Source organism: Vombatus ursinus, unplaced genomic scaffold (assembly GCF_900497805.2).
Source record: "Vombatus ursinus unplaced genomic scaffold, bare-nosed wombat genome assembly UNPS02014768.1, whole genome shotgun sequence".
NCBI lineage: Eukaryota > Metazoa > Chordata > Mammalia > Diprotodontia > Vombatidae > Vombatus > Vombatus ursinus.
In genome coordinates this window covers 27,836,747-27,857,278 of record NW_020954546.1, presented here as the reverse complement: position 1 = coordinate 27,857,278, position 20,532 = coordinate 27,836,747, and the positions used below count along the sequence as shown (strand labels likewise).

The 20,532-nt window shown below is 42.7% G+C and overlaps 1 protein-coding gene across 1 annotated transcript; it reads left to right on the top strand.

Moving 5' to 3' along the window:
- The first annotated feature begins 824 nt into the window (after window positions 1-824).
- Window positions 825-17,237, top strand: WSB1 (WD repeat and SOCS box containing 1). Its single transcript, XM_027861826.1, has 9 exons — window positions 825-1,142; window positions 6,070-6,238; window positions 8,125-8,393; window positions 10,112-10,243; window positions 12,189-12,289; window positions 14,564-14,736; window positions 15,254-15,367; window positions 15,837-15,944; window positions 16,122-17,237. The coding sequence occupies exons 1-9, from the start codon at window positions 1,103-1,105 to the stop codon at window positions 16,279-16,281; spliced, it is 1,266 nt and encodes a 421-aa protein (XP_027717627.1). The 5' UTR covers window positions 825-1,102; the 3' UTR covers window positions 16,282-17,237.
- Window positions 17,238-20,532: the final 3,295 nt, after the last annotated feature.

Genomic DNA, 20,532 nt, shown 5'->3' with positions numbered 1-20,532 from the left:
GATTTTGTTGTTATTTTTTCTAGCTACATAAAATAATTTTTGGTAGTTTGATTGGTAGCCATGATCTTTTAAAACATATATTTTGATAACTATTTCAATGTAACTGGTTTCCATAGGTACCCTTTGCATTTTATTGCACTCATTTCACAACATGATTCTAAGTAGGGCATCGCTAGGCTTCATCAGGCCACTGTCTAAGGGGTCTAGGACCCGAGAAAGGTGAAGAACCCTTGGATTCAACGTACTGTTATGAGGATCAAACAAGATAATGGCCATAAAATACTTTGCAGACCTCATAGTGAATGTTTGATTCAATCCAACATTTATTAAACGCCTCCAGTGTGCTAGGCACTGTGCAAAGAGCTGGTGATACAAAAAAAGGCAAAAATCAGTCCCTGCCCTCAAGAAGCTTACACTCTAACGCTGAGCCGACATTCAAACAAGTTTGTACAAAGGAGCTCTATGCAGGAGACAATTAACAGAGGGAAGGTGGTGGAGTTAGAAGGCCTTGTTTGCTGTATTAAGTATCTGCTTCATTATTCACAATAGTAATATCATCAGCTCTCATTAACCCTTTCCCACATTCTCTCTTCACACACCCAAGGCCCACGCCTCGAGCCTTCTGCGCATGAGCGGGAGGCGGAGGCGGAGCTAAGCCGCGCGTCCCGTTCCGCCCGTCCCCCTTCCCCCCTTCCCTTTCTCCCTTCCCCAGGAGGCGTGGCCTCGCCGCTGTCGTCACCAAGCCCCACCCCCGACGCAGCGCTACATCCTGGCTCGGCCGCCATTTTGTCTCCAGTGTCTCGTTTGCTGTCGGCCGAGTCGGAAGTGTCCTGCGGTAGCTCGGCTGCTAGCGGTGTTCCGAAGCCTTTGTCTGCGCCCGGCTCCCCCTCCGCGTCCCAGGCGCTCGGACCCGCCCCGGAGCCGTCGGCCCGAGCCGCAGCGACGCTTTCCCTTCCCCTCTCCCTCCCGCCCTTCCTTCGTTGCCTTCCTCCCCACCCCGGGACCCGGAGGGACCCACGCCCCTCTGCGCCCTGCGCGCTCCCGACGTGTGTGAGTGAGTGTGTGTGCCCGCGCCCCCCCGGACTCAGGCGGTGTCCCCTAGATGGCCAGCTTTCCCCCGAGGGTCAACGAGAAAGAGATCGGTGAGGAGCCCGGGCGGGAGGGGGGACGCGCCCGACCCCTCCCCAGAATGGGAACTCGGAGGGTGGGGGTCTGCTTTTGTCCTTGTAGCCCCCGCGCATGCAGTAGGCATTTAATAAGTGCCACCAGGACTGCTGGACGGGTTCTCGGGGCACCTGTGCCCGCATCCTCTGGCGCACAATAAAAAGCTTGCCACATTGTAATCCTGCGGTGGATACTTGGACGGGGTCGGGGCATCCGCAGAGCCGTCGCCTGGCGTTCGGGGATGCTTGTGGCGTTGCATTGGACAAGTTTGGGGCGTCTCTCGTGACCCCTGTGCGCCTGGAGGCTCATTGTTGCCCACCGGACTAAGGCACACTGGGCGCCCCGGGAAGGGCAGAAGAGAGGGCTGGGGCGAGGTGACGGGATGGGGGTGGGGAGAGGGAGGCGGACTCCTGCCAGTCTGATTCTTTTTCAGAGCCTGCTTCACCATCCTTCGGTCTGTAAGCACTTCGAAACCCTTACTCTCTTCCAGTTTAAGGGACTGAATGTATGTTCTTCGTTGTGGGATTGATTTCTTTCTCCCCCCCCCCCAGCTATAATTTATTTTAACATTCATTTTTAAACATTTTGAGCTCCAAATTCTCTCCCTCCAGCCCCTCCCCCGACCATTGAGAAGACAAGCAACGAGATAGATTGATTTCTTTCTCAGAAGGAAAGGGGGGGCGGGAAGGAAAGGGCAGCTGGCCGGGAGTTGAGTGGGAGGGGAGGTACTGGGTGAGGAATCCAGGGATCCAAGCTTTTTAGGAAGTAGCTGAAATTGGCCCCAGCCCAGATAAAGTGGCATTTAGGAAGGTGGCCTGGAATGATGAGGTCTGTGGAGGGAGGAGGGGGTGATGCAGCCATTCGAGGGAGAAGACTCTCCCACTGGAATTGCTTCTTCTAACACGTATGGCGTGGGAAGGGCGGGGTGGCCTGGACTGCAGTGGCAGGAGGAGGAAGGCTGTTCACATGGAATTACTGAACTGCAGGAAAGCTGCCCATTATCTGATTGAGTAGCAAACCTTCCTGGAGGAATGGACGATTTAGTTGTGTGACTGACGCACCGCTTTTCCCATTTGTCACTCCAATCGCTAGATTTTTGCTTTCGAATTTGAACGGATTTCTGTATTTCAGAAATCTGAAATAATCTGAAAACTGGCCAAAGGTGGAGCTTGAGAACGAGAATGCAGCCCTTAAGATGGGCCCTGGTGGAGGAAGAAGGGAGTTTGAACCGGATACCGAGTGGGGAAACCAAAGTACTTAATTGTTTCTTCGATTCTGAAACATCGAATTTATGCAAGACGCTATTGCAGGCACACTGGAAGGCAGCATCTCAAGAGGAGTAGAAAGCAACCAGAAAATCCTTTACCCAGTGTTTGGGAGAAACTGGCATCTAGAAACAGCTTTCCCGCTAGCATCCTCATGGGCTTTGTTCGCTATAGAAATAAAATAAATAGCAAGTTAGGCAAGGGCTTCCCCCCTTAATATTTTAAATATTTGTTTTTATTTATTTATTTTTGTTTAAATATTATTTAAATATAAAATGATAGATCATTTTAAATTCAACAATTCGTGTCTACATTTAGAAATTTTTTTAACCTTTTTATTTAAAAGTAAGGCAGTTCAAATTCTATCTTTCCCTTCCCTCCCCCCTCCTGAGATGGTAAGCAATCAGATATAGGTTATGCATGTGCAATCATGTAAAACATTTCCACGTTAATCATTTTCTACAAGAAGACTTGAATAAAAGGGAAAAAATGAAAGAAAGTGGAAAAATAGTGTGCTTCAGTCTATATGCAGTCAACATCAGTTCTTTCTCTGGAGGCGGATGGTGTGCTTCATCAGTAGTCCTTTGGGATTGTATTGCTGAGAGTAGCTAAGTCATTCACAGATCTTCGTGGGACAATGTTGCTGTTACTGTGTACAACATTGCCCTGGTTCTGTTCACTTCACTTTGCATCAGTTCATCAGGTTTTTCTGAAATCATCCTGCCCATCATTTCTTATAGCACGATAACATTCCATTACAACCACAGCTTGTTCAGCCATTCCACAATCAATGGACACCCCTTTAATTTCCAGTTCTTAGTCACCACAAAAAGTTGCTACAAATAGTTTTGTACAGATAGGTCCTTTTCTCTTTTTTTGGATGTCTTTGGGATCCTTGTAGCGCTATGGCTGGATCAAAGGGTGTACACAGTTTTATAGCCCTTTGGGCATAGTTCCAAATTGCTCTCCAGAATGGTTGGATCCACTCACAACTCCACCAGCAGTTCATGAGTGTCCCAGATTTCATACATCTAACATTTTCCTTAATTGTCATTTAGCCACTCTGAAAGGTATGAGGTGGTACCTCCGTTGTTTTAATTTGCACTTTTCTGCTAACGACTTAAAGCATTTTTTCACATGACCATAGATAGCTTTGATTTCTTGTTCATATTCTTTGGCCGTTTTGAATATTTAATGCTTTCATCTCACAATAGTGTTTTAGCAGGTTATTTTTCAATACCTAAATTCTATACAAAATTATAGAATCTGGAGAGCTTAAGAGGCCTTCTGTCTCAGGCCCTACCTCTCTCTATCCTATAATCCCACACGCTTATTTCACTCTTGAAATAGATGAAAAATTAAGTATGTGTTTTTAAGGTGAAGGCACTTTCCCCCACCCCCTTTCCTTTCATTTCTGTTCCTTATATTAATTTTGTGGTATCTCCGGTCAACAGATATTTGTTGAACATTTACTGTGTGCAGTTATAAAAATGTAGGGGCCAAAGCAGGACTAAGAAAGGGCCATTTAATGCCTAAGATTATCTTGCCCTTGGGCTCAGGAACAAGGCTTACAGAGAGCTTACTAGATACCCATTTCCCTTTTAGTGTCTGATTCTTTGGTGAAGCCCAGGTCTGGCCCTGCAGGATAAGTCACTTTGAATGCTATAATGACTTGGATTCTATGGGATTCCTTCGAGGAGTAAAATAACTTGATCTAAAGTTCTGTAATAGCTGGCCATGGCCTGCCTGCTGTCTTGATTGTGACAATTTACTTTTTGTAGGGATGTACTGGTTTGGGAGTTGGTATTAACCAGTCCAAGGATAGTAATGAGAAAGGAGACTTTTAAAAATGAACAGTGCTCAACTTTTTTCTTACGGCATTCATCAATAGCTTGTGGAAGTTCTCTTTGGATAAAAGGTCAGATGTTTGTGTTTCATCGTAATTTACCAATGAAAAGTGTATTTTGTGAGGAAAGGTGGTCGATGCCTGTCATTACATATGCTGGGTTTCTTAAGCCAGCCTTTTGGTCTCCTTGAATAATAGAGCTGGAGAGAGTTGTTGCCTTGAGATACTGCCCTTTGTCCTGGTAGGGGGTATGGGTAGCTGCAGGAGTGGGTAGGTACAGCTCAGTTTCAGGATAGGAAACTAGGGAGGAATAGGAGGTAGAATCTGAAGGCCCTAAATCAAAGTTCTTTGTTAAGAGGTGGCCGTGTTTTACTGGCATATATGTATTAATAACACTGTGGATGGTATTTTATAGAGAAAGCTCCCAAGTCTTTTAATTCCCCTGGCAACACTGCCCCTGGTAGAATAGAAACTTTTAAAAGTTACTAGTATTTAATCATAATTCCTCAAAAGAAAGGGGGACTAAAAATAATTGACAGTGAAGTATTAGATATTTGTTCAAACCAGCAGACAGATTTAATCTGTTTTTGGTTTTCCGAAGCACTTTATTGATGAACCTTGAGCTATTTTTTTTTTTTTTTTGGTAGATCTGGAATTAATTTGGAAAAGATCTTGCCTTTGAATAGTGCTGTGTGATTACACTTTTTTTTAATCTATGCTCCTTTGTCCTTTAATCCTCACACAACAACTCTGAAGCAGCTAGGGCCAGAATTATTCATGTCCCCATTTTGCAGAAGAGGTGTAGAGAAGGAGATGACTTGCCCAAGTCTGTTCAAGTTGTGGCAGGGCAGGACTAAAACCAGGGCTCCTTATTCAGATAAAGTGCTCAAGCAATGTAAATGATGGTGCGGCTGGAGCTTGGTAGCAGATCAGAGTCAGCTGATGGGAACCCAATAGGAATGAGGGAGCTGGTTTATTTCACTATTAACCACGTGGCCAGATTGGGTTTTGTTATTAAAGATAAGTAACTTATTCCTACCACATTACCAAAAAGGAGTTGTTGCCATGACCAAGGTTAAAACAAAATAATTAAGGTGGAGATCCTCACTTTATAGAAAATATTTATCATGAAATTGAGTTGTTCTTATCTGTGCTTAGAAAAGATGCCTTTGTTCCATTGGTAGTTGTCAGGTGGGTTTGTGATTTTAAGTTTTTTGTGTGTGTGTATGTGTATGTGATTTTAGTGAGATCTGAAAACCCCATTGACCCGTTTCATTCCTGTATCTGAAAGGCAATTTTTTTCCCCCTGATTTCATGGCTTAAAGATTACATGCGAGTCTCTTGGTTGGAGAATGAGTGAGGATGCAAGGTGAGAGAGTAGCCACACTCTTCCTTGCATAGATAGGGTGTTCTTGTCTCTCAAAAGACAACATTCATTGAAAAAAATCTTTAAATTTTGACTAGTTGAAATACTGAAGTTGTTAAAGTCACTTCCTCTGAATAGTAAACAGTTTGTCTTTTTCTGTTTTAGATTTACTAACTTATAGCTGTTAAAGGCAGCAGGGCTTGGATCTTTGACTTGAACTGAAATCATGACATTGTTACCTGAACAGTTTTCCAATCTTACAGATTTGTACTTGGGAGGATTTTCAGAGCATGGCCTCTGGAGGGAAGTGGGTGGTTTGGGGGGCAGTGGATTCATAGCCCCATGGGTCTGGTCTGTTGGCTTAGTCTGAAAGCTAAGACATCCTTATAGCAAAGATGAATCATGCCTTGTTCTTCTCTTCTCTTTAGTGAGATCCCGTACCATAGGAGAACTTCTGGCCCCAGTAGCTCCTTTTGACAAGAAATGTGGCCATGAAAACTGGACGGTTGCCTTTGCTCCTGATGGTTCTTACTTTGCTTGGTCTCAAGGACATCGCACAGTGAAGCTGGTTCCCTGGTCCCAGTGCCTCAAGAACTTGTAAGACACTGTCACTTTGTACTTAATTACAGTATTCCAGAAAATTTCTGTTTATGGAAGAATATAAATGCAGTCATAGAAAGTTGTCACTGCAAGGTTTGAGCAAGGCTACAGGTTGTGACAGAATCTTAAACTGGTGAACAATAAGGCCAAGTACTAGCAATTTTTTCAAGGGTATTTGGTCTTGGAAATTACTCGACATTTTCTCCATTATTAATTGGTCATTTGCCTTTAAGTGTCTAATTCATTCAAGGCACAGACTGTCTTTTAAAACAAATGCTTCTATGTACTAGGACCCAGTGTAGTATTGTTTCTTGTTTGACTCTGAATGTGCTTGGTGCTCTCTCACTTTGTGAACCAGTCAGCTCCCTAAGGCTTGATTCTCATCTCCACGTTGATGACTCACATGGCTGTGTTCCCTGAATTTCGGTTCCACGTCACCAGGTGTCCATTGGACGTTTCTGATGACATCTAAAAGACGTCTCAAACTCAGCCTTCCTCTCTCCCCCCCAATCTCCCGCCCATCTTCCAGACTTTCCTCCGTTCAGGGCACCGTCATTCTGCCAGTCTCCTCAGGCCTGTTCCCCCAGCGTCATCCTGAACGTCCGGTCCCATGTCTCACCTCCAGCACCTTCTCAGCGAGACTAGCTGCAGCCTCCCAGTTGGTCTCCACGACAGGGCAGATCTGAGCCTGTCTTAAAGCCCTTTACCCCCGGCCCCACCTCTCTTCGCTTCACGTCCATTCATGCCCTCCGAGGGTCTCCTTTCTGTTCTCACACAGGATCTTCCAGGAGCCCTCGCTCCTCATCTCTGCCTCCTGGGACCTCTTTCTTCTTGACAGTGCAGCTTGAGTGTCCCTGTCTGCAGAAAGCCTTTCTGGGGCTGCCTTAGCTCCCTCGTGCTGTGTTTTTATAGGCTCCTCGAGAGTGAGGATCGTTGTAGTCTTTGTATGCCCAGCACCTAGTATGGCACAGGCATGCATTGTGGAATTTAATTTTTCTTTGATTTGGGAGATTATAGAGCCTTAGGGTGGGACAGCTAGGGGACGCCATAGTGCATAGAGTCTCAGACCTGGAGTCAGGAAGACTCATCCCCTGAGTTCAGATGTGACTTAGACATTATGTGTCTGATCCTGGATGAGTGACTTAATTCTGCCTCAGTTTCCTCATCTGTCAAATGAGCTGGAGAAGGAAATGGCAAATGCTGCAGTATCTTTCCAAGAAAACCCCCAAATGAGCTCACAGACAGTTGGACGTGACTGAAAAAACAACTGCACAACAAAAGAATGCTAGAGTTATCATTCTAAGCCTTAATATTTTAATTTAATTTAATTTTTGCTTTTTGGTGAGGCAATTGGGGTTAAGTGATTTGCCCAGGGACACAGCTAGTAAGTGTCAAGTGTCTGAGGCCAGGTTTGAACTCAGGTCCTCCTGACTCCAAGGCCAAAGCTCTATCCACTGTGCCACCTAGCTGCCCCTAACCCTTCTATACCCCGATTGAGAAAATATAGGGAAATGGGACTGAGTGTGTGCTATCACAGGATGTATATAGCACCAGGGTGGGTTTTGGGTGGGGGCATTTGTCCCTTTTTTGAAAAATAGCTAATAATTGACTTGGCACCCTTTTTTTTTTTTTAAATTTACCTCTTTCCTTAAAGTAGAATCGCAGAATGGTGTGTGGAAGGGCACCATACTGGTTAATTGAGGGGTGGGGCCCAGTTAATCATAGTTCTGTTGTACTTTATTGTTGAATTTGTGTTAGCTCTTTATGTCCACTGGAGACTGTTTAATGCCTTAAATTTATGCAGCAGCATTTTAGTGGCCTAGATGGAAATGATCTTTGTTCCTTCATCTTCCTTTCTTCCTTCCTTTTCTTTTTTCTTAAAGCCTCTTGCATGGCACCAAGAACATCACTAATTCAAGTAATTCGAGACTTTCGAGACAAAACAGTGATGGCGTTTCAAAGAACAGGCCTTGTGAGCACGTCATAGACTGTGGAGACATTGTGTGGAGCCTGGCCTTTGGATCCTCCGTCCCTGAAAAGCAGAGTCGCTGTGTGAATATAGAATGGCACCGATTCCAGTTTGGGCGGGACCAGCTCCTCCTGGCCACTGGTTTAAGCAATGGACGCATCAAAATATGGGATGTCTATACAGGTACGGACTCTTCCCCGAGAAACTTCATCCTATTGATTCACATTGTGTGATACGTGTATCGGCTTTAAATGGCCGGTTTAAGGGTAGGAGCATGTTTAAGCGTGTCTCTGACTGATTTCCCGGGGTCCTGCTAAGTTGAGTTCTGTGGTTCAGAAAGAATTGGAATTCACAAGGTACTGCCTTTAATTGAGCTGTTGGAAATCTGTTTTTGCCAAATTGGTACTCAAAATGTTTAGTGCTACTCCATTTTTATGCTTTAGTACAATTCTAGAACTTTACTCCATCTGTTTTGTTACTCTTTAAATAAACGTCATTGGGAGATGAAGAGAGGACTTTGGGAGGCAGTTGTTAGTTAATTAGTTTTCTGTTTCAAACAGCCAAGTTGTTAGTGATTGGATGACATTGAAGTTTTCAAGGCAAACCTGCTGGTTTCATCAATTATTAACTTTTGGAAGTTTTAGGTGATAATTTAGCTGAAGTTTTTACCTATCAGGTTGAGAAGCTAAATTCTTTATTTAGGTTATTTTAAACGAGCAATTGTAATTCAGGAAAGTAATTCTGGAGTTTTCCTTTTAAACGAGAACAAAAGAAAGATAACATTGTAGTAGATAAGTTACTGGGTCTTTGAAAGTCAAACTAAATGACATAACATGTATGTTTTACAGGAAAATAAAACCTCTGTCATAGTAGAGCCATCATTACTGTGACGTATATGGAAACATTTGTGTCCTTCTAGGTTTGGAGTTTTGTTGGGGGTGGGTGAAGTGGAGAGGTTGTAACAGGCCTGTGATTTCATTAGCGGAGGGAACTCCTCTGGGTTAGAGGGGGACAGGGCCTTCTAAGAAAATTACAGTCTTTGCTGTTGCCTGCGCCCAAGAGGACGGGTGACTTGCCTGGAGTCACTTAGTGTGTTTTGGGAGCACTCAAAATTAGATCTTCCTGCCGCCATAGCTAGCTTTCTGCCATTCTGCCAAATTTACTCTTTTACTTTTAAATGTATGGAGTTAATAGGTTTTTGAGTAGTTGGACATTTGGGTTTTTTGGGGGGGGGGGTTAGGCAATGGGGTTAAGTGACTTGCCCAGGGTCACACAGCTAGTAAGTGTTATATGTCTGAGGCCAGATTTGAACTGAGGTCCTCCTGACTCCAGGGCCGGTGCTTTATCCATTGCACCACCTAGCTGCCCCTGGACATTGTATTACCAGGCTTTCCAGTGTATAGAACAACTGGGCCTTATATTTCAAAAATTAGGCCCTCAGACACGTTGGAAATAGTTTAATGTTGAAGTTGTCTTTAGTTACGCAAATTGAATCAGTATGACACACTATATTCTTTGTTTCCTGGCTTTTCAAAATTTCTTTGTTTTTAATGAGCTTAGATTTTATCTGAAAGGAAAAAATGGTCTGGGACCTGACTGGTTTATAAATAAGGGCTCTTCAGAAAAAGCAAACACAAAACGCAGCCCAAGTAATACACTGATGGATCATGAGAGCAGGAAAACTGCTCTTAAAAAAAAGGAAGGAGAAAAAGGAAAAAAGGAAAAAAAAAAAGGAAACTGTTATTATTCACTCAGAGGAATTAAAATGCTGGTAATAAAATAAATTTTTACTTTACACTTTTAACCCCCAAGAGGATTTCCTCTTTTGAGGAAATATTATGAGTGATTTGAAAAATAAATTAAAATGTTAATCACATTTTTGTGTTTTCATTTGTTTTTAGGAAAACTCCTCCTTAACCTAATGGATCATACAGAAGTGGTCAGAGATTTAACTTTTGCCCCAGATGGAAGCCTGATTCTAGTGTCGGCGTCAAGAGACAAAACTCTACGAGTGTGGGACCTGAAGGATGACGGTAAGTGAGTAAGCGCCTTCCTCTCTGGGGTTAGAGAAGCGCTATCTAGTTGTTAATGAGTGACATGGAATATTAATGTCATTTGTCCTCTTCTTCAGTAATAGAGCGTATGATAGAATCCAGTACTTTGTTTAATTCTCGGAATTTTCTGTAAGGACCAGTGAAAGGGACCCAGCTAAGTAGACAGTCTGATTGTGATTCATGTTGGGAGCTAGGGCCCAGCCGCAGAACCTGCGTCCATTTGGTTTTGGTCTAAACTGAGCAGTGTCCTTTTTTCTTCTGCATTTGTTTAGTAAGAATTTAAGTGAGGGGCAGTTGGGTGGCGCAGTGGATAGAGCACTGGGCCCTGGAGTCAGGAGGACCTGAGTTCAAATGTGGCCTCAGACCAAACACTTGACACTTACCTGTGTGACCCTGGGCAAGTCACTTAACCCTAGTTGCTTAAAAATAAATAAAGAATTTAAGTGAACCTTTAAGGAACCAATAGGTACAGTTTAATAAAATCTAGTAGATACCCAGAGTAAAGAGCAGTTTGCATCTGGTCATTTAGGATGTGGATTTTAAGCAGTAGAGTAAACCTCATCTTGGGGGGAAGTACTGAATATATTACCAAAAGTATTATAAATATATAGTTCCTGAGGAAATTATATCAGATTTTTCCGTCTTCCCTGCCCCTCTACAGTATTGGAGGTGGTCAGTCAATCAATAAACATTTTTTTTTTATGTTTTTTAAATTTTATTTATTTAGGCAATTGGGGTTAAGTGACTTGCCCAGGGTCACACAGCTAGTAAGTGTCAAGTGTTTGGTCTGAGGCTGGATTTGAACTCAGGTCCTCCTGACTTCAAGGCTGGTGCTCTACCCACTGCACCACCTAGCTGCCCCAATAAACATTTATTAATTGCTTACTACATGCCAGGCCCTCTGTGCTAAGAGCTGGGGATGCAAAAAGAGACAAAAGACAGTCCCTGCCCTCCAGGAGCTCACAGTCTAATGGGGGAGACAATGTGCAAACAGATCTGTACAGATAAGCGCTAGAGAGGACCAGTAAGTAGGAAGTACTTAAGAAAGGAAGGCACTGGCATTGAGAGGGATGTGGAAGGCGGGTTATTAGATACTGTAAACTCTGTGGGAGTGCCCATGGTGGACTTAGGAGGCATTCCAAGCATGCTGCCATCTCCTTCTACCCAGCACCCTTAGCATAGCACAAAGACTTATCTGTGCTGCATGCCACAGGCCAGAGAGTCACAGCCAAGTTTCTACAGGCCCATTGTCACTTAAAATGTCAACTGCTGCTAAAATGTGAGCCCTTAGAGGGGAGGAAGCAAAAAACTCAAATTTAGGGAAGTGGTTTTAGCTTCCGATGAAACTGACCATTTCCTGGCGTAGTTATGTTACAAGAAGCCGAGAGATTGGCACCTGGGACACCCCCCCCCCCACCATCCCCCAGGTTATAGGAATGATTGATGGTTGCTTGGGAGACGAGGATTCTCACAACATTGTTCTGGAGCTTTCATCCAGCCTAAGCTCTCCCTTTGCTATGACCCCCTTTACCAATGTGGGAGCCCCAGATAGGATTCTCACAAGTACAGAATCTTACTATTTTTACATTCACATGTACGTTAGCATTGGCTTCCTCCAGGCCTGGCCAGATAGGCCTGAAAGATCTTTTGATTTAGGTTGTGGGGTTGAGGGGAAGACCAGATTCCCCTGATGATGGTCTTTTCATGTCCCATTTTAGTAAAAATCCTGGCCAGTGATAAATGAAATCTGCCCTTGACTAGGTGTCGAGAAAGAGCACTCATTTAAACTCAGTTGAGAATAATCCCTTCTACTGTAGTGGGTTGTGAGTGGAAAGAGAGAAGGGTGAGTCCCTGTGGGCTTTGAGGACCTTTCTCGCTGCTGTTTGAAATGGGTGCCGTTGGTAACTTGTCTGTTCTTGTTCAGGAAACATGATGAAGGTCCTGAGGGGCCACCAGAACTGGGTTTACAGCTGCTCCTTCTCCCCGGACTCTGCCATGCTGTGTTCAGTTGGGGCCAGTAAAGCAGTAAGTATCACAGTTCTTGGACATTGACTTGTGAAGTGATTATCCTAATGTGTGCACAATCACTTGAAATCTTAGTAACCCATCAAGCCTGTGCTCGGTGTCATGAGTATCTTAAATGTTTTACAATGAGGAAAAAGTTGCATGAAAGAAATGGAATAAGCCAGTAGAGATGTTAATTGTGAACTGAGAACTTGAACTGATTTTAGCTGAAGCTGTTCTGTAAACTATATTGGGGGGGGTGTTGGGGAGGGGATCTTTGCATTTAGATGTTTATTGTAAAAGCTGAGAAAGTTACTGTGTTATTCAGAAGAGAGTTAGCTCAAATAAGACATTACTTTGCTAATGATTTTCTTCTCTGTTCTATTTCTCGTCCAGTGTGCTGTTTTTTTTTTTTTTTAATGTGAGTCTCAGCTGGTCCTGGACTTAAAACAGAAAAAAAGTGGCTTATAAAATTAAAAGTTGTGAATAAAAGTAGGGGGAAGAGTAGTTGGCTTCTGATAATCTCTCCTCTGGCCTGCCTAGCATACTAGGAAGCAGTGTGGGTGAAGGGGTCAAGGTGCGCTTCCAAGAGCTGCCTTCAGAGAGAGTTCCCTTTGGAACTCCCCCTGGCCAGCCTTCAGCTGGGGCAGATTCAAGGGAGCCTGATTTAGCTTCAGAGATGGAGGAGAAGGATGCCCAGGAAAGGCCAGGGAGTGGGCTAAGCAGCATCGGGCACTTGGAGCTGGCTGGGCTGGGAGGCTGATGGAAATGCATTGGATAGCCAAGTCTGGTAAAAATGGGAGTGGTCAATGTTGCAAGTTTGGAGCAGAATATGTAAAGTCATAGAGAGCAGAGATCAGATGTTGACATTGCTGTTTTAGGCTGTGTGTTTTCCATAAGCTTCTTGCTTTCCCTGTCACAGGTGGTGGCAGCAATATTGGTGTGATTGAGGTTAAGCTGGCACCACTCGCACACAGCGCACAATGGTGCCAGCGGGGCAGAGTGGCATCTCTGGCTACCGGGCTGGGGGCGACCTTTACCATAGGACGGTGAAGTAACCTTGCATTCGGCTGCAAGGGGTACTGTACGTACGCAGGTGCTGGTCGGCGTCCACTTTCTGCTTCTCTCTCTTTCTTTTTTTTCTTTATTTTTATTTCCCCACAGTGAAACCCACTGACCTCCTCCAAGTAAATTGGTATTCCAGTCTTATGGAACTTGGGGGTCCAAATAGTGAAACCAATTTAGTGTAACAGAATTGGCTTTAAGATGGTTTCTCTGTACTATTTTTGGATTTGTATAAGGTGCTAGAGCTACCTTAGTCTTTGGTTCAGTTTAAAATTTGTGCTTGTTTTCTTTTGTTTGAAATACCAGTATTAATATCAAATCTGTGCAGAAAATGTGAGCTAGCTTCAAAAGAGGACTCAACTCCAAGAGGAGTTCATTAATATAAGCCTTGAGAGTTAAAGGCTTTTCCTCTAACGTTCAGCTGAAAATAGAGTTTAAGACGATATTTAAAGCCATCCTGCACAGTCTAAAAGCTGCAGTTTATAATCCAAAATTCTATGTACATTTTGCATTGAAGTAGTAGTAAATTTCATTGATTAATAGCTAAAGTCTAAAAGAATAAGATGGGTAAATCTCATGTCAAAGAAATGTTGTGATTTTATTACTTTCCTAAAATAGAGGCACTTTATTTAAATGTGTAACATGGTTAAGCATCCTTATTGTTTGCCCAAGAAAATTCTCTTTGCTTGCAGTATCTGTTTCTCTTCCTAGGCTCACGTTGGTGACCCAAGCCTATTGTAAACAAGTGATTATCTCAAAGGGAGATGCCAAAGGAGTAACAATTTGTTAACCTTACATTTTCTGTCTGTATATATTTTTTTTAATTTTGGTAGTTTCTGGAAAAAAAAAAGTAAGAAGGGGGAATTGTAGTACTTAACACTATCTCTTGTCAAATTTAGTTAACTAGTTTTTTATACACATATATACATATCTATAAATGAAATTCAATATAACTTTGTGGTTAAATTACATTGCCTTTATATTTGGGCTTATTTTATAATTAACATTTAACAGACACTTTTGATATAGAATTTGCATGTCTGCTTTAATTAACTTTAAAACTGATTTTAATCTACCTGACTATGACACTGAGCATATTTTTAATTACTTGTAATTTATACTGCTTAATTTAATATAATTCTAAATAAATTTAGCAGTTTTAGATAAGATGTGTGATTTTTGTCATCTGTGTATCCGAAGGAAGCTATAATATTTGTTTTTTTATTTCAGGTTTTTCTTTGGAACATGGATAAATACAGCATGATACGAAAGCTGGAAGGACATCACAATGATGTTGTAGCTTGTGAGTTCTCTCCTGATGGAGCGTTACTGGCTACTGCATCTCACGATACTCGAGTGTATGTCTGGGATCCGCATGTTGGATCAATTCTGATGGAATTTGGGTAGGTAGGGTGGGGAATGACTTACTCTGTTCCTTCCTCTGTCTCTGGCCTGTCTGTTAACTTCTAGAAGCATGGTGCTTGGCACAAAATCGGCTCTTAATAAATGCTGATTGGGCTTACTCGTGTATTTAGGGAACAAATACAGAAATATGGTCTCGTGTAGATCATTTTGTGGGGCCATTGGGTTACTGGCTGGGTCTTACTATTGGCTCGTCACCGGAACCTCCCTGTGGACATAGTCACGTTTGCAGATCAGGAGGTCTTTGTGGTTATTGGCGCCTTATTGGGAAGGAGTCATTGAAATAGAAGTCTGCCTCCTAGTGTCGAAACCCGGTCAGACAAGGAGTGTCCAGGGCGCCAAGTTTTGTGGTCAGTCTTCCTTGGACAGGCCCCTCTCTCACCCATCTGTTTTCAGAAGCACACGTGCAGTTCCATTTTACACAAGTTAGGGTTTGGTGGGCAGGGGATTGCTGGCTCTGAGTGACCTGACGTGGGCCCTGGTGTGTGTTTGTTGCAGGCACCTGTTTCCCCCTCCGACGCCCATATTTGCCGGAGGATCCAATGATGGGTGGGTGCGAGCTTTGTCTTTCAGTCATGATGGACTGCACATCGCCAGTCTTGCTGACGACAAGTAAGTGAACTACAGTTGTGTTTGCTTTGATGTCCTTTCGTTCTTCCTAATAATTATTTAAAATGTGTTCTTTAAAAAAGCCTTTCTTCACTGGCCTGCAGTTGGTCCCATCCAGGCATTTGCTCCAATATTATTTGCTTTCCTCAGAAATTGGCACCATTGTTTTACTGAAAATGCCCACCCGATTAAAGCCTGACAAGAAAGGCTCTATTAAATTGCAGATGTTATCGTAGTTCACTGTTTGGTTACTGTCTTTGTGTTTCCAGCACCTTGCTTGGGCTGGCACTGCAGCACGTGCTCAGGCAGCGTGTTGAGGTGGAGGCAGAGGGCTGGCCCTCAGGGGACAAGCACTAGGGCGTGACCTTAGCCTAGAGCGGCAGCAGTGGCCCTCCTTGGATCTGTTTTCTGTCTTGGAGCCCACGGCTCTTTCTTTGGGTCGTTTTAAACCCGTCCTGTCCATTTGTCCCAGGATGGTGAGGTTCTGGAGGATCAATGAGGACTGCCCAGTTCAGGTGGCAACTCTGAGCAACGGCCTGTGCTGCGCCTTCTCTACTGACGGCAGCGTTTTAGCTGCAGGGTGAGTAGCGCTGCGGCTCCCTGGGTGTCCCGGGACCTCCTAGGGCGCTATGAAGCAGCTCCTTACTTTGTCAGTGAGCTCCCATCAATGCTGGCGGCGCCTGCCCATCTCTTACCCCCCCCCCCGCCCAATCCCTGCAGGGCTGTCTAACTGCTGCGTGGTTTGTCTTCTCTCCAGGACCAGTGACGGCAGCGTGTACTTTTGGCCCACCCCGAAGCAGGTCCCGAGCCTCCAGCATCTGTGCCGCATGTCCATTCGGAGAGTGATGCCCACACAGGAAGCCCAGAGGCTGCCGCTCCCTCCCAAGCTGCTGGCGTTCCTCTGCTACCAGATGTAGAAAGTTTGCGGAACTGACCAGAACTCCTTCTCACACGCCTCCACCTTCCCTGACTCCAAGCATCTGTTCCTGCGGGCCTAGAAGACTTATTTAAATTTGATACATTCTTGTACTTCATTTTCAGGTGGAGCTTTTACAATGTTATTTATAGACTATATTCAAACTGTTTCTGAAGATAACAAACTGAAAGGGTTTTTTAGCTCTAACTGTGAAAACATGTACATACTTAGACATAAACTGCTAGATGTCACGTGTATTTTTTTTTTATTTTTTGCTTTTCCTAGTTTTGTCATGTATATATTGCTTCAGTAGCGCTCACAGTATGTATCTTTGCTGTAAAGTGGAAGGAATTTTTATTCTGGGACACTGTTAGATGGTCAATATTGACTTAAGGAAGGTAAATTGCCCCATACAAATGTGTATTGGTTTTTGGGAGAGGGGGGTCAAACTTCTGACCTGCAAGTGAAATAGTCTTTATGGAGGGAAAGAATTTTGTTTTCCTTAGGAATGGCATCTGAGAGGTGAAATTTGAATGTGATGTATTAATATACAACAGAGCCAAGGAATATATAACTAGTAAACAGGTAATTTTCTTGTCTAAATGCAACTGCAGGCCTTAATTTTGGAGAGTAACTTGTTATTTTAACCCCCATGGTCTAAAGTATTTTAATCGGTTTGAAAAATCCATCTACTGTATTATTGCTTAGTGTTTTTTTTTTTCTGTAGCAATGGGATGTTTTTGTCTTTTTTTTTTTTTTAAATCCTGGTTTTTATTTCTGACTGCCATATTATTTCTTCAGGGGGTGGTATTGGTGAAATGCCAAAGAGAAGCAATGTGTTTGCTTTTGCCTTCTGTTATTTATCTGTACCTGCAGATATTATAAATGTATGCATTACGTAAAATGCCTGATTATATATTTTTGTTGACTATTTTTATTAAAGACTTGTACAAAATACCTATCTTGTGTACTTATTTCTCTGAGTTTTGGAAGGTTGAGCCCGCTCTCTCTTAGTTCTTTATAACATTGACTCTCACAGCTCTATTGGACACATTTCATGATTTGTAATACCTTGAAATGGAACACAGGAGAGATTCATGACCGTGGAGCTGTTTACATTTTACATTTGATTTTTTACATTTTTTTACATTTGATTCTTCTGGTTTAGAGTATTAAAAATAATTTCAAGTTGAGATTACTATGTTGAGGGAAGCATGTTGATAGAAACATATTACTGTGTTGATAAAAGCACAGCAGAGCTTTAAGAGGAGGTATAGTTAGAATGCTGTGCAAAAGAGGAAGGGCATGATCTTTGGGGGAATGAAAATGCTAACAGCCAGCCTATCGTTATTCGTGAGAAATGGGTAACAGTGTATTTTTTCTTTTCTTTTTTAATTATTTTTAGTTTTCAACAATCACTTCCATATGCTTCTGATTTTTAAATTTTTCTCTGCCTCTCTCCCTAAGATCTCATATAGGCTCTACGTATACATTGCTATTAAACATTTTCACATTAGTCATGTTTTAAGGAAGAATTAGAACCATTAGGAGGAACCACAAGAAAGAGGAAACAAAAAAAACAGAAGGAAAAAAAAAGAGCAAGTAGTATGCTTCGACGTGCATTCAAACTCCATAGTTCTTTCTCTGGATATGGGTAGCATTTTCCTTCATGAGACTTTTGAAGATCTTTGCATTGCTGAGAAGGGCTTAGTCTATCAAAGTTAATCACTGCACAACATGGCTGTTACTGTATACAACATTCTCCTGGTTCTGCTCACTTCACTCAGCATTAGTCTGTACAAGTCTTCCTGCTCATCACTTTTTTTTCTATTTTTTGGCGAGGCAATTGGGGTTAAGTGACTTGCCCAGGGTCACACAGCTAATAAGTGTCAATGTCAAGTGTCTGGTCTGAGACTGGATTTGAACTCAGGTCCTGACTCCAGGGCCAGTTCTCTATCCACTGTGGCACCTAACTGCCCCCAGCTTATCATTTCTTCTTTTTTTTACGTTCTTATTAAACATATTTTCGGATTAGTGATATTTTAAGTAAAAATTAGAACCAATAGGAGGAACCACCAGAAAGAGGAAACAAAACTCAACAGATCTGCATTCAAATTCCATAATTCTTTCTTTGGTTGTAGATAGCATTTTCCATCACGAGGCCTTTGCAGATGTCTTAGATCCTTGCATTGCTGGGAAGGGTTAAGTTTATCAATATTAGTCATCACACAACGTGGCTGTTATTGTGTACAACGGTCTCTTGGTTCTGCTCCCTTCACTCAGCCTCAGCTCATGTAAGTCCTTCCAGGTTTTTCTGAAGTCAGCCTGTTCATCATTTCTTATAGCACAATAGCATTCCATCACATTCATATGCCACAACTTGCTCAGCCATTCCCCAATTGATGGGCATCCTCTCAATTTCCGATTCTTTGCCACCACAAAAAGAGCTGCTATGAATATTTTTGTACATGTGGGTCCTTTTCCCATTTGTATGATCTCTTTGGGATGCAGCCCTAGAAGTGCTGTTGCTGGGTCAAACTGCACTTTTTGAGTAAACAAAAGGAGTTCCTTGGGGAATTATCAACCTTGACTTAATTTAACTGTGATATTTAGAGTTGTGTTAATGTAACCAAGGGTCTTCAGACAATAGGTGTGGTCTTGAGAAATTTAATAAATGATGCCTCAAAACTTTGTAAATTTTTTAAATGGCTTAGCATATCATCTGATGCAGAGTATCAGTATTTTTTTTTAAAGCCAAGCAAATTAGCATACCTAAGTTTAAATTAATCATTAGTTTCTCCCATTTATGCACATTCATGCAGTCTCAGACTTCAGACCAGTCAGTGGAGTTGCCATAATTGCCAGTGAACATATTTGCATAGATTCCATACAACTGAAAGAACTAGAGTTTGTATTAGTTACACTTTATGTGCACTTACGTCAAATTGAATACCTTTATATCATAAAGATTAAGGGCAATTTTTCTCATTGATTCCCATTCTGGCCTAAAGCTCAGTTAATTCGTAAGCTCTTGGAATCTGACATTTTCCCCTCCAAAGAAAAATCTTTTCTAGATGATACAAGCTGACTCTGTTAAACGACTGAAATGGGCATGTACGTAGATACTGAAGTCTAAATTTTTAAAAGATTTGTTCAGAGCTTTTTTCATTCCTCAGGAGAGCTCCCATCTATAGGGTCTGAATCAGAAGGTTTGGTGTTAGAGGGAGAGGATGCCAGAAAGGGGCTGACCCACTTGCTTTATTCTGTAAGAAGGGTTAGTGCAAGGGTGTCAAGACTTTTCTTGGAGTGACTGAGCAGAAGAGGATGACTAGCTAATTGGGGAGTTATTTTAATTTAGTAGTCTGCTCTAATAGGCTACAAAAGGAAAGATTGTTGGGGTCTCCAATTCTGGAAATCTTAAGAACACACAACCTGGGGGGCAGCTAGGTGGTGCAGGGGATAGAACACTGGCTCTGAAGTCAGGAGGACCTGAGTTCAAATCCGGCCTCAGACCAAACACTTGACACTTACTAGCTGTGTGACCCTGGGCAAGTCACTTAACCCCAATTGTCAATTGCCCTAAAAACACACACACACACACACACACACACACACACACACACACAAAACTTCTTGTGTTGAATTATCCAATCATGCGCTTGCCCCATCAATTTCCAAATTCCTCTGCAGCAAATTGTGTGCTTGTATTAGCAGTATTCTCTCAAGGAAAGCTGGCTTAGAAAATCTGCAGTTCTTTATACCCAGGGTTAACTTGTTTAGTGCCCAGGAAAGATGCATGTGAATGGTGGAGAAAGGTGGAGAAACTATCTTTGGCAGCCAGATTATCCTTTTATGATGAAGACAAAGGTCACTAAAAATTGACCTGTTATAGGAGCTTAAATTTAATTTAATAATTTAAATTTGTGTCCTGTCATTATGCGAAGGAAAGATGGTTTCACTAGTCTGTGCTGCCCCAAGGCGCAAAGCCAGCCAAGGTGTAGAGTACACTAAATGGTGCTCATTGTGGGGTTGGGGCAAGTTGGGGCACGGAAGATGAATTTGGCTGGCCTGCAGCTTGGCAACTGACAATAAGGGGAAAAAAAACTGTCTTATGGTAGAAAAGCATCAAGTCACCTCTTAGGTTTGATTCACACTCAAAATACCTGCTGGTGGTTTAAACACTTTTACAAGGACTATGGATTATGGCTAAATGCATTTGTCCCCTTCTTAAAAAATTGTCTTAATTAAATGC